General features: G+C 32.5%; 1 protein-coding gene across 1 annotated transcript in view; it reads left to right on the forward strand.

The window, feature by feature from the left end:
- The first annotated feature begins 986 nt into the window (after nt 1-986).
- LOC149808138 (visual system homeobox 2-like) overlaps nt 987-15,751 on the forward strand; it is a 30,465-nt gene continuing 15,700 nt past the window's right edge. The window contains exons 1-2 of the mRNA XM_089950006.1: nt 987-1,401; nt 7,919-7,947. Coding sequence (XP_089806132.1) covers nt 987-1,401; nt 7,919-7,947 — 444 coding nt within the window. The remainder of the gene's footprint in view (nt 1,402-7,918; nt 7,948-15,751) is intronic.

A 15,751-nucleotide genomic window follows, 5' to 3' on the forward strand; every position in this document is an offset into this window, starting at 1 on the left:
CAGCTTTGTTAAAGGTGTTGAAAAATTCCACGGATAATTTTATCTGTCACACAAATTCTATGGTAAAAGTCGACGGGGAACCAGTGGATGTGACAACAATTACAACAACTACTATTAAATACCTGTGTTTCTATGACCGTTGTCACCCTATCAGAAGTATCAATTATACCTGTACAGTTTAAATCAACCGGAATCGTGGAGTAAATGGACCTGTTTCAGCCAGTTTCTATTTACGATTCTGCGTTTTTATTATCTTTTTCATTGAAAAAATAATTGTTCACAAACTGCGTTCTAAACGTGCCAACGAAATGCTGAAGTTTCATCTAATTCGGAACATCTTTTAATGCTTCGTATAAAATGCTGCTGCATAAACCCTCGCCACTCCCACTCTGAAAAGTATGTTTGTTTCTGTGGCTAAGAGTTAATCCGCCATGAGATAAACTACCGTCAAGTACCGTGATTGACACTTGCTTGTGTGGCGTTATTAAACAGATGAGGCATTAAGGGGTGGAGCGCTCTCAAGAACTAATAGCTAATCAAAATATGCTATATTTAATTTATTACACATTCTGCAGGTGAATCAGTGATCTTGTCAAGAACTGCTGAGATTTTTATTAAAATAAATAGATATGGATATAATTTATGCTTCATAACGTTTGGAAATACTTGTTTGGACAACGTGCAGAGTATACACTGTGCAGTTTTTGAGATCTTAGAAACTTTCGTCTTTGCGTCGGTTTGGAAAACTTAAACGTATTTAAAGTCGGCAATTTTTCGTTTATAAGGACCAATATCAAGTTGTTTTCCGGAAATACTTAATTTGGACACCTATGTGGCAAGTTGAAAATTGTTCGGAAGACATGCCATCAGATTGACCGTTGCAAGAATCAAGGAAAACAAGGACAAGGAGGGAAATATTTAAATAAAGACATCTGGTCATTGTTAAAAGAGTAATGAATTCATTCATCAATTGCCCTCCTGGTCAAATGTCTCACTTCCAAGGACATTATGGAGGAAATGGACATTTCGGACAAATGTATTCACCAAATCAACGGCCTTCATTTGCTATCCAGGAAATTCTCGGGTTAGGGCAAACCTGTCGCCAAAGCAGCAGCCCGGACATGTTGGAAAATCCCGGAAATTTTATGTACATATCCAGAGACTTTTCCGGATTTGGTCCGGGTACATTTAATAGTGTAATGCCCCCAGAGGCTGTAAACCAAAACTATCCCCGGGACCAGAATGTCCAGAACAATTCTTTACACTGTTCCTGGCGGTTTGACAACATGGGACAGCCGACAATCAACAATCCTGCACCCATCCAAACTATGAACCCGGTCACCCAAAGAGTGAATGAAAATTTCAGTTTTGGTATAAAAAGTGCGCAAGCTTTGGAAGAAGGTAAGATCTTTTCTTGTTCTTGTTCTTGCTCTTCTTCTTCTTCTTCTCATTATTATTAGTAGTAGTACTAGTAGTAGTGACAGTAATAGCAGTAGTAGTAGCAGTACGTTTGTTAGAATGTTTACGGAAATTATCAGAAAGGTATAACCTACCAAGTATAAGAAGTTATAATTGTTTTGTCAATACCTGACGTTGAGATTGGGGTAAATAATGTAATACCTTTATTTATCTGGAACAAAATCACCATGCTTCATTTTTTATCAATAAACGTGATGTCGAATTTGTTGGAATTTTATTTGGGTTGTAATTCTCAGTCAATTAAAAATCTTGAACTCAGCCAAGTCCTCCTAAAGCCAGTACAAGTTTAACGATAAGTATTTGACAGAGATTAAATTTTGTATTTAACCTTGTTCCATTTGAATGTTGAGAATGGCGGACCTTTTCAAAGTACCCTTACAGCTCACCTTACAACGTATTTATGTAGCTATTATTGAACTTATCCCAAAATACGCCAAATCAATTAAAGTATTGTGGCTGTCGCACGTTTCAGTTCTTCCTTGCAGATTAATTATAACTGCATTATTTCATAACAAAAGAAAAGAATGCAGTTTTCACACAAATATAGAATTTCAGTGTAGAAATGTGCATAGATTGCTTCATTATTATTGCATACACTTTTGCTTTACTATGTTTGCAATATGGGTTACTTTGGAAGTCATCGCGGATATTGCGTGTATTCAGAAAACTCTAAAACTTGTTGATAATTTTTATATATAAAAATATACAGCATAATAATCATGTATGGAAATAAATGCATCATGTAAAGAACCTAAACTCTTACAAAGACTATTGGAACTTATAAAGTCTAGAGATTATGAAGTACATAAAGCATATATATATATATATATATATATATATATATATATATATATATATATATATATATATATATATATATATATATATATATATATATATATATATATATATATATATATATATATATATATATATATATATATATATATATATATATATATATATATATATATATATATATATATATATATATATATATATATATATATATATATATATATATCCGATTTGTAATCCTGAGGTCGCAGGATCGGTACCGGCCCACGTCAGCGTGGATCGGCTACCATGGCATGTCCTTGGAAAAGGCGCGTAGCTCCATTTCCCTCCATTTAATATATTTCTACTTTATCTATCAATTTATTTATCCATTAGGATTTCATTCTATTTGTTTCTGTTTATCCATCTGTTTGGTTTTGTTGGGGGTGGTAGGTGGGGTGGAGTGGATGCAAACCGTGTACATGACATATATGTAACTGAACGAACTAACCTAACAAACTCTAAATGTATGCTTATAGGAGCATATGCATTCATTGTAACAAACGATCGTATCATACCAATTTTCAAAATAAGTATAGTATAGACCAACGTCTGTTAATGTGAGATTCGGAAAGTATTATCCTTATGCTTTAATGATATTTTAGAGGAATTCCCTTAAAAAGAATTGACTTGCTTTAGAGAGAGAGAGAGAGAGAGAGAGAGAGAGAGAGAGAGAGAGAGAGAGAATAGTTTGCATTGCTTCCTCCTGTAGAAATCAAAACATCCAAACAGACAGCATGCGAGAAAATTAAACTTTTTAGTGTAAATCAAAGTATAATGTGTAAACATTATATTTCATTGCTCAAAGGAAAGCAGTAAGGATAGATTAATAGCAACGTGATGGCTTTAATTAAAGTGCCATAAAATGTTATGGGTATCAATTTTAGATCTAGCTAGAAAACGGCGAGACTCACTCTAGAAGGAAGGACTGTTCACTGTTGATCTTGTTGGTTTATTGCTGTTGTTGTTTATTTTCCTTTTCATTTATTTATTTATTTATTTGTCTTCTCTATCTTTTATACCCATTTTCTTGGCTTGAAATACAACCTTTTACACATCTTAATTGACATTTTCTCATGTTAACTTCTTTCTTTCTTTCTTTATCCTCGTCTTTCACCTCCCCCTCGTTGTTCATCATCCGGCTTTAAATACCTCGGCTACATGCTAATGTTTAACCAAGAGAGTCTTCACTTTGACTATTAAAAATTTGTTTCTGGCATTAAAACTTAATATCATCCGCCATATATTCATATTCATATATATTTACAAATTTCAATCGTCAAAGGAAAAGATTATAAATCTTTGTCTTCGCTCTTATCCTTTACCTTCTATACTGTACCTCCTGTAATCTCAAATTGCAAATTTATGAAACAAATATATTTAAACTAAAACGGTGAGACTAAAGAATAAAGAAAAAAAAAACAACGATAAAATGAAAAGAGTTAAACTGTACTGGAGAATATTCACGGGATGCTGAAATCGAACAGTTTCGTGATTTACATTTTTAAGAAAAGAATTTCAGTTCGTGAGTTTGTAAAACAATTGTTAAAAAAAAGATTTAAATTTAAGCCATCAGTTTATTTGTGAAATAGCATTGTCTTCCTGAGGAATAGTCTTATCACCTTCAGCACTCACTCCAACCTGGCGTTTTTCATTGCCACTTTTGTATGTCCTTTCAATCTTCTGAAATAGGGTGTGTAACATGGAATCGGACGTGCAGCATGAAATCGGACGTATAGCATGAAATCTTACGTGTAGCTTGAAATCGGGCGTGCAATATAAAATAGGACGTAGAATTATAAATCATGCACATATCTGTATATATTGTTGTTAATAACGAGGAAAATATGTCACTCCTCGCTCAAATTAAAGCTTGTTGTACCTGTCTCCATATTGCTCACAAATTACTGGTGGTATGCTCGAAGTGTTTTAATTTTTTAATTCCTCAGACAATCAAAAAGTTTGAAGTAACACTTTAAAGAATATTTGCACGAGGTTTCAATATTCAATTTTTATTTTGATGAATAATTTCATATTTTTTATTGTAGTGGGGTTATTTATCTTTTTCCCAGATGTTTATTTTTGTTCTAACTAGATTGATTACCAGGAAAAACAAAAGAGCGGTCAGTTCTACGTAATACTTTTCAACAATATTCTCATAGAGTTTAATGCTTACTTTTGAATTTTTCTCCATAGCAATTAGTTCAATATAATTTTATGTGGTCCCTTGCTGATTCAACCGGTATCTTTCATATCCAATCTCAAGATTTGACTGTTGTCCTCGCCTGCTAATGCAGGAAAAGACTAGAAAGTATACTTAAATATTGTATATATTGCTGAACGTTTAAAATTTTGTTTATTTCTTTTTTTAGCTAAATCGTTTCTCGCAAATTAAAATTGAAATAAAATCAAGTTTAAAATATCCGCCTCTTACTATGTCAAAATAGCGAGAACTAAGTTAATTACTGCCTCCTCCCCCCAACAAAAAAAAAAACGCTGTGAGATTGAACTACAGTTAATTACTGCCCCCGCTGTAAGATTGAACTAGTGCATGAAAGATGGAATTATTGTATTAAAGATGGAATTATTGTATGAAAGATGCAACTATTGTAAGTCAAAATTGGAGCTTAATTTATTTAACATTTTTGTAAGACACTTCATGATGCGAATTGTTTTCAAATGGTCTTGACATGATTTTTGTACACAGACGCATACACACACGCACGCACGCACACACACACACACCAAGATATTTATCAAATTTAGTGAATATTTAGGTTGCAAATTTGGTTCGCATTGTATTAATACGTTTTTCAGTATTAATTTATTGTAAAGAGCTTTTTATATACAATTTTAATCAGGAATTTTTCACGATAACGTTCTTCATAATAGCCATTCTTCTTCAACATCTTCTTCAGTACATATTGTGGGGTGTTTCTTTTACTGAGGGTGTAATGTTCTATTTGGAGAAATTTTATATTCATTCTTTATGCTTTGTATGGTAGTTGTGCTATTCGGAGAGTTATTTATATATTCTTTGCTTATATTTTGTGTGGTAGTTGTGCTATTCAAATAGCTATATATATATATATTCTTTGCTTATATTTTGTATGGTAGTTGTGCTATTCAGAGAGTTATATATATTCTTTGGTTATATTTTGTGTGGCAGAAATGCTATTTGGAGAGTTATATATATTCTTTGGTTATATTTTGTGTGGTAGCAATGTTCTTCAGACAGTTATATATATTCTTTGGTTATATTTTGTGTGGTAGCAGTGCTGTTCGGAAAGTTATATATATTCTTTGGTTATATTTTGTGTGGTAGTTATGTTATTTGGAGAGTTATATATATTCTTTGGTTATATTTTGTGTGGTAGTTGTGCTATTCGGATAATTATATATTTTCTTTGGTTATATTTTGTGTGGTAGCAATGTTATTTGGAGAGTTATATATATATTCTTTGGTTATATTTTGTGTAGTAGCAATGCTATTTGGAGAGTTATATATATTCTTTGGTTATATTGTGTGTGGTAGCAATGCTATTTGGAGAGTTATATATATATATATATATATATATATATATATATATATATATATATATATATATATATATATATATATATATATATATTCTTGGGTTATATTTTTTCTATGTTTACTATGCTATTCGGAGAGTTATATATATTTTTTGGTTATATTTTGTATGGTAGCAATGCTATATATATATATATATATATATATATATATATATATATATATATATATATATATATATATATATATATATATATATATATATATATATATATATATATATATATATTCTTTGGTTATATTTTGTGTGGTAGCAATGCTATTCGGAGAGTTTCATATTCATTATTTATATTTATTGTATTATCTTGAACAGCATTTGCCTTGTACTTGGATTAATAATATTATTTTTTAAAAATTAATTCCAGTTTTATTGCTGTTTGTAACTAAATCAAATAATATTTCTGAAACCAAACAAACAAATGTGCAGCCACTCTCCTCTCAACCTACCGGCCAAGTTGACTTTACAACAGACAGTTTGTCCCGTTTTTCACACACCACATCCGACGCCACCCTCAGAAGTTATTTTGTCCGCTTTTTACTGACATACGTTATGGTTCATGTAGAAAGGACATATCCATGTGTAATTCATTTTATTTTTCCTAACTGTACATCACTGATAACCCAATAATATTACACAGGCATGAAAATGTTTCCCTATAATAAAAAAATATCTTTCACGAAAAAATACCGACAACTTGAAGACACCGAGTCCTGTTCCCTTTCAGTACCCTATGTTTTGACAATATCACATGGTATGCTACGGGCAAAAATGTCTTCATGGTTTATACACTGTTCCATCAAGTTATGGACAAAAGAATAAAACTAGTAGACATGAATATTTTGATGTATTGATTCTTTCATGAAAACACTGATAAAAAATATTCCAGTGTTTAAATAAGTAATATGAATGTATGTACGTGTATGCTATATCACTGCAATACGAATGTATGGACGTGTATACTATGTCACTGCAATACGAATGTATGGACGTGTAATAATAATAATAATAATGAAGACTTTGTATAGTGCCTAATCTTTAGAAGCTCTAAGCGCTTTACAACATTAGACAACACCTATAAGATAAGAAACATAATAATATTATTACAAAAACAAACAACATGAAATCAGAAAAACATTAAAAAATAAAAAACATGCTGAGTCTTTCAGATAGGAAACATTATTAGGTCTTTAAGTTTGTTCTTGCAGTCGAAATAAGTGAGTTTTGAGAGCCTTCTTGAATGTGATCACTGTGTCTTTGTGTCTAAGTTCTGTGGGCAATTCATTCCACGTTGCTGGGGCCTGGTATGCAAAAGAACGCTGTCCATATGACTTTGTTTTCATAGTGGGAATAATGAGTATACGATTGTCAGAAGAGGAGCGTAAGTATCTTGCTGGTGTGTACACATGGGTGAGGTCAGATAGGTATGTTGGACTAGAGTCCGACAGTGAAATGTAGCTCAGAGAACAAATTTTGTGTTTGATTCTGGATCGAATGGATAGCCAGTGTAGGGTACAGAGCAGCAGGGAGGTGTGCTCTGATCGTGGTACTCTAAGTATGATCCGAGCAGCTGTGTTTTTTAACTTTTTGAAGTTTCTGGAGTAGATTTTGAGATGAACCAGACAGAACTGAGTTACAATAGTCCAGTCTTGAAAGTACTAATGAGCACAGAAGTGTTTTAGTGGCATCAACTGAAAGATATTTGCGAATTGAGCTGATGCGTCTCAGCTCAAGATATGCAGCCTTGCATATGTTCATGACACGTTGGTGCAATGTGAGAGTACTGTCCAGAGTAACACCTAGGTTTCGTACTGATTGTATGAATTTAATGTTGGCGTTGCTGATATTTATTGTTTGAGGTAAAGGATGTGAATGAGAAAGTCTTTGTGTTGTGATCAGAATATGTTGTAATATGCTATGTCACTGCAATACAGATGTATGGACGTGTAGTATGCTATGTCACTGCAATACAGATGTATGGACGTGTATGCTATGTCACTGCTATAAAGAAAGTTCTGGTATTAGGAACCCACCAACGGTAAATTGAACTGTGACGCTAAAAGTCTTTGTATCTTTCTTATTTTTTCTTTCGTAAATAACTGATACGTCAATTTAAATGCATACGACATAACGTCTTTGTTTCGTGTTTTTACGTCCTGGTTGAAGTTAGGTATTGTTCATCGCGCTCATACTATAATAAGCATATATAGAGATTGATTCGCTGAACATTTCTATGAAAAGGACATCGTATTGTCTCTCGAAAGACTAGAGAACGTTGATTTAAAACATCACATTATTGGGCTTCCTGTAGACATGGAAATGCCAACAAAGAGGTTTAATAATAGTGTGGCAATATGTTGGGTAGCCTAATTTGCCAAAGACTGGCAATTTATGACAAAATAAGCACTTATGTTGATTCTGTTCAAATGAGCCCTACTTTATGGGTAGTTTAAATCAATTACCAAAACCTTCACCGACCCTGATATCAGCCATTTTTAAACAACTTTGCAAATTGGCAGCAAAGCTCCTACCATTTGACGAATTTCTTTAAACTGTTGTATTCAATAAATCAACCTACATAACCAGTTCGCGAGCCCGCGATTTTTACATGTTAATATCTGACTGACTTGGCCAATAATAAAGCTAGGAAGCGCACTTCAGTGATTCAAAGAATACAAACATCCTTCTGTCGAACCGATAATTAGTAATAAACTGTTATTTTTGAAAATTAATCCCTAGTGTGGAATGAAAGACAAAATAGAGGAAACACTAGTAGGCCCCGATCACTTGCATATTGGACCGCTTTCTGTAATGTAAAACAAATACGAGGAAGATGAGAAAATGGACATGCTGTCCAAACAAGCAGAGGTCACGTGGGGGCTTGGCGCAACAAAAATGCTTCTACCCATCTGACCACTGTTAAATACAGAGCTAGAGCCAGAAATGTATGTTTGATTCTGATACAGCGAAACCAGATTTATTCAGACATTACTGAAGGCAACCTATATAAAATATGTATATTTTCTTACTTTATGAAATATGTATATTTTTCTACCATATAAAATATGAATATTTTCCTACCTATCTGAAATATGTGTCCTTTTCTACCGTATGCAATATGAATATTTTCCTACCTATATGAACAATGTATATTTACCTACCATAGGAAATATTAATATTTTCCTACCTATATGAAATATGTATACTTTTCTACCTATATGAAATATGGATATTTTCTTACCTATATGTATGTTTTTCTACCATATGAAAAATGTATGTTTTCCTACCATATGAAATATATATGAGTATCTTCATTGCTAGTCTAAACAATAGCAGACAATCAGTCCCATGCTCATAAATAGGCCGGAAGTTTTTTTTTTGTTGGTACTCCATGCATACTAAGACTCCATCTGACATGATTAATTTGGTCTGGAGCAATAGCTGAAAGGTCAAACATGCGCATTGATTCTTGTTGGTATTTTTTTTATATATTTTCCTACATATATAGCTGTTCTTGAATAGTTTGCCAAATGTTACTATTTTCAAGCTCTTCTATAAATTTCTCTGACTTTTCAAACAATATGTACTAGAGCAGTACATAGTTTCGAATTTCGAAATGAAGACGCAGTCCAAGAAATTAGCAGATCTCGAGGGCCAACAAGTTAAAATTGTTATATATATATATATATATATATATATATATATATATATATATATATATATATATATATATATATATATATATATATATATATCCGTATGTAGTTATGTGTATATATGTATATATCCAAGTCTCTTTACTGACATATAAGCCAATTGTATTTTTATTTTTTTGTGCTAAAAAGCTAAATAACTACGTTAATCCAGAAATATTTAATGAAAGTAAATTCATGTGCTACTAATGTCCATAATTTTTTGGAAAAATAAATTTAATTATAGATCCATACACTTTTATGAAGGCAATTCCACACTAATAGAAAAATAAATAAAATTGCCTATTGTGAAAATTAAACATAAATGTTGCGAAATATCTGTACTAGTGTGTGACTTATGGAACTATTTAATTTACTGGTCACTTTCAAACAATTGTGTGATAAAACCAGTTGAACTTTACATCGTAAATTGAAACTCAATGAGGAACATCAAATGATACCTTCAAGTTTCTCGACCTTGTCAAATGAAGGATCTAAATTCTGTATCGAATAAATATGTATCTACCAAGACTTGTTTGCGATAATGACATCTAAGGACAATGTTTTCATTCCAATGTTCTGAGTTAAAGAAATTCCTTCTTTTTCTTCTTCCTCCTCCTTCTCCTCCTCCTTCTTCTTCCAACTTCTCCTCCTTTATTATTATTATTATTATTATTATTATTATTATTATTATTATTATTATTATTATTTGATTCATAAGACTGCTTTCACATATAAGTTCAGTTGGATACAGCTTTCATTATGTTGCAGTCTTCCGCATACTTATCGTCCTCGTCATTATTTACTTCCTTAATTCCAGTCATAAACCCAATCAGCTTACAGGTCTGATCCTTAACCGGAAATGGACGAGTCGGGATGAAAGAACTATACCGCACTTTGGCGGTGCTTGCCTCGACGTTGCACGTGGGATACATTACCCTGGTGATGCTATGAGCTAAACCCCGTTATGTAAATATTTAGCTAATTTGAAATAGGTGGGCTCATACACGATAGCTAGTAATCTTGATGAATATAACAAAATTGTATTGGAGGGCAAAAAAAAAAACAGAAAGAATGGTATCATGACACAGGCAGTTTTGGTATTTTAGACCAATTGTTGTTCTCATATCGTTATGCAGTTCTAGATACAATTTTATTCTCATTAAGTCATTCATCTGGGAGTTGAAGAAAACGATAATAATAATAATACTTATTATTATTATTATTATTATTGCAATAACACATTTTTCTTGCCCAATTTGAACATGTGAGGTCATGTCAAGTTTCCTGTATTTGATTTAACATCATGCCTTTTAGACATTGTCAGTATGCTTTGATTTTTAGGATAAGGCCATCTACGCGCGATCTCATTAAAGTTAAAAACACGTGTTTGGGTAAGTTTGGAAATGCGTTCAAATAACTTTAATTAAGAAAGACGCGAATTTCAGGAATTTTTTCTACATTTTTAGATTAAATTCGTCAACGTCATCACTGCAAGGAGCCTAATTAAATCTGCAGATATCATTATTTTCGTGCTTTGGACAAATCGTTGTTATTTCATAATTTCCTCTGGTTAAAAGGCTTCATTTGACCGTTCGATAGCCCATTATTCCTCCAAACTAGGAGCCTCAAGAAGCGTAGAGAACATGTAGAGCGCTATTTAGCACGTGGCCAAATCTCCCATGATTCCATTTGTTAATGAACAATGACGCTTACTTGTTAAATGTTTGACATCTCGCCATGGTCTTGTAATAAGCCAAGAGATGTTTAAAGACTTTAAGTGGGGTTTTGTGCTACTCCACACTCATAGATGAGGGGTATCAAGCTAATTCAATACTAATTTAGTCAGATTCTTGCCCACTTTTCCACCCCAGTGAGAAACAAAATAAGTCAAGAAACAATCCTGCATGGAACACAAATGTTTAAAATCCGAAACAAAAGCTGCATTGGTCCATGATTTTAACTTTGAAAGACACTGGTCTGCTTCAGTAAAAACTTCTCACACGTAAGGTGATGAAAAGGTCTTGACATCTAACTCCACTAATATTAAAGTAAATAGCGCGGATAATATTTTGACACTGGCGTAATCCTGTATATATCCTTCAATGAAATATAAACCCATCTTATCAAACAAGGGTCATAACCATTTGTTTATGCAGTGCCAGCATTTATTAGATTTATCAAATTTGCTTCGTAATAGCAGGGGTAATATTGGTGGACGTGTTAATTGTTGTTGTTGTCGGTGATGGTGTTAGTAGTAGTAGTAGTAGTAGTAGTAGTGGAAAGACGATAACAGATAGCAACAATAATGGAAGCAGCAAAAACACACGTAATAAACACCTATCCCCAGTTATATTTCAAACCACAAGAAACCCAGTTTATACTAAATATGCAAGTTATTAAATTAGGTTCTTTCTAGAGCAACAAAAAATGAACAGCTATTACTTCACTGCGTGAAATTAAATAGTTCATCAAATCTTTTCTTCATATTAAGATACATAAAATATCATTTGCATTCCATGAAATATTACACACCGCACGCACAGACACACACAAGCACAGACACACGCACACAGACACCTCCCGCTTTCAACAAATTCAAATCCGTCTTTTTAAGAGCTTTCTTTCAATTAAAATAATGGAAATATCTTGTTGTACACATTTTGTTATAACTCGGATATTTTTAACATACTTGTGAAATTGGTTCGGATTAAGTTTAATCGTTGTTAATCTGTCTGGACTAATACCTTTTTGTACTATTTTCCAACTGAATAAAGACACTTTTGTATTAGTAAGTTGTATGTAAGAATTTTTAAACCTTAGCCCAGATATACCTTTAAGTAATTGGCGACTTTTTCGTGACATGGGGACACAATGGCCCTTATATATATACCTTATATATATATATATATAGCCAGAGAAGTGTAGTGGGTGTAAATGAATATGCCGAAACAGTAATCACTTGACTGAGTGGTTGTGATCTTTCCTTCCCAGAAAACTTGCCTGCAAATAGAGAAGAAACTCTTCATAAATTTATGATAAGGAAACTTCAGGCAAAATTGTTAATTCCGTGTCCTGAAATGGCGGCACCCCCATCCTCATACTCTCCTCGTCAATCATGCGTTAATCTACACTTTGGTTAAGGTACATTCCGAGCTGAAATCATGAATACGCCTAAATGACATGACAAGTAATCGTCCTTCACCTTCTAAAAATGTTGTCTATTTGACAAAGAAAGATTTAAGAAACACACTCATTAAATGGTTGCATAGTATCGTCTTAAGTGTGTCAACATTTGATGAAATAAGTATGTTCTGCTGAAACGTTTATGTCATTTGAATGTATAATTGAAATTATGTTCCAAATTGAGTGACATATTCACTGGCTCATAAAAGGAAACAGTTTTGAGAGCTAAATACTTCTTTTTTCATCGTTATGGAATCTTTCAGTTTTTGCTTTTCCAAGTTTGTAATTTGTATGTCTTACCCTGTAAGTCATCGCCATGGAATCTTTCATGTTTTTTTCTTCTTCTATTTTTACTCTTTTTAATTTGTGTGTGCCTAACTTGAAAGTCATCCTTAAGGAATCTTTTGCAATTTTGCTCTTCCTCGTTTTCAGTTTGTGTGTGCTACCTTGAAAGTCATCGCAAAGAAATCTTCAAATTTTGCTTTTCCTCGTTTTTAATTTGTGTGTGCTACCTTGAAAGTAACAAGAATTAAAACAGTTTAAAAGGAATAAATTATCATAAAGCTATGCAATCATTTTTTCTTCTTCACGATCAGATGACCAGCCATGGATCCATGACAGGAAGCTATGGACTTAACCCCCTCCCGTATTTTTTTATTTTGTTATTTTCCTACTATTTGAAGAATTTAATATTATGGACAAAACGCTCCATGAAATTTTCTGGCCCTCCAGCTATGTTTGTTCTGGATCTGTAACAGGTTGATATTTATTTGAACATGATCTCCAACGGAAGAAAGCATATTTAGTACGTTTTTCAAGGAATAATTTTCTAGGCAAGTACATGACAGCTGGAAACAATTATACACGAACAAAGTAAAGACCATGAATCCGCCAAGATTCTAGGAGTGGAGTGGATTGTAATAATATGTAGAAGAATGTTTTTATCACAATGGTGAAGCAAGCATTTCAAATTTATTTTTTCTTTCAACACTAATAAAACAAAATAGCCTTTAATGTAGTATATCGGAGTTAAGATTATGAATAATTGAAGTTACGTGTAATACTGTGTTCGAAAGGTGTCGGAGGCATGGCAACGTGAAACAAGTCGACGAAAAGCAAAGAATCCACAGCTGTCTCTTGTTACGTTCTATGGAGATGTAATGTTCATGTTTTGTCACGAAAGGTGAAGGACCAAAGTTTTAATACATCTGTCTAATCAAAATTAACAACAACAGCAGCGGCAGCAATACTGCTACTACTACTACTACTACTACAGGCTAGTAATACTACTACTACTACTACTACTAATAATAATAATAATAATAATGATAATAATAATAATAATAATAATAATCGATGTATTTTATTGCAATACATCAAAAATCAATGTCTGTAAATCAGTACTTGTATATTGCTGCCAAAGAGTCGATGAGTTTGCTGAAAGCTATATAAACACCCGCTCCTTATGGGACAAGACCATGCATGGGTCAATGTGAGCTATTTTGTTTTAAAACAGCATCTTAAAAGAATATCCATGATCTGACTGTGGTTAGTACACGTAATGATCTGATTGTGGTTAGTACATGTAATGATTTGATTATGATTAGCACACGCAATGATCTGATTGTGGTTAGTGCACGTAATGATCTGATTGTGATTAGTACACGTAATGATTTGATTGTGGTTAGCACATTTAATGATCTGATTGTGATTAGCACACGTAATTATTTGATTATGACTAGTACATGTAATGATCTGATTGTGATTAGCACACGTAATGATCTGACTGTGGTCAGCACACTTAACGATCTGAATGTAATTAGCACACGTAATGATCTGATTGTGATTAATAAACGTAACAGTCGGATTATGGTTAATAAACGTAATAACCTGATTGTGATTAGTACACGTAATGATTTGATTATGACATGTACATGTAATGACTTGTACATGTAATGATTTGATTATGACTGGTACATGTAATGATTTGATTATGATTAGTACACGTAATGATTTGATTGTGATTAGTACACGTAATGATTTGATTGTGATTAGTACACGTTATGATTTGATTATAACTATCACACGTAATGATTTGATTATGACTGGTACACGTAATGATTTGATTATTTCTAGTAATGAGAAAGAGAGTCTGTATGCTATTATTGCTTTAGTAATATATCACATTTATAATTTGTTTCATTTAAATTATAAATACAGCAGTTAAGTCATCTGAATCAGAAATAAAAGTATGTACAGACTGGTATATGTCCTTGTGTTCGAGGCTATTTCAAAGTGTACAGCCTGGTATATGTCATTGTGTTCGGGCTATTTCAAAGTTTAAAGCCCTGAATCCTTTTTCATCAAGATATCATAACATCAATATCAAAATTGTGGGATTAAGTTCTAGTGTTCTTAGTCAGTAGAATTTTCAAGAACAAACGTATCCAAGAACGAGAAATAAAAAATTTAAACTGCAAAGTTTTACACTAGTAAAATACATGCATTTATATGTTTAATCTGTAGGTCATACTTTGATACATTGAAAATACGATTTAAAGATTAAGATAATAAATATAGCTTTTTAAAAATATACATGCAATGTAATGAACAATACAAATCATTTTTAAAGGTTGGCATGTTTTCGGATTGATCCGCATTTTACGGATTGTTCACAATTGTTCCAGCTATAGGGCGAATAATCAGTTTTTCTTTTAGATAAAAAAGAAATTATATGATAAACTGTTTCATTAGAATTAATGTCTGTACGTACTGTTTCGTTTCTTTTTCTTCCTCAAAATATCACGTGCTTATTAAAAATATTGCAAACGTGACGAAGAATTAGAAATTACCATAAAAGCGATCGATACCTTGATTTTTATTTAATTTCTACAGATTTCATTAATAATCATTAATAATATCCCATATATCGCGGATTGTCATCCTTAGCTGTGGATGAATGTT

The sequence above is a fragment of the Sinohyriopsis cumingii genome, chromosome 1, assembly GCF_028554795.1.
Source record: "Sinohyriopsis cumingii isolate HCF-2022 chromosome 1, ASM2855479v2, whole genome shotgun sequence".
Lineage (NCBI taxonomy): Eukaryota > Metazoa > Mollusca > Bivalvia > Unionida > Unionidae > Sinohyriopsis > Sinohyriopsis cumingii.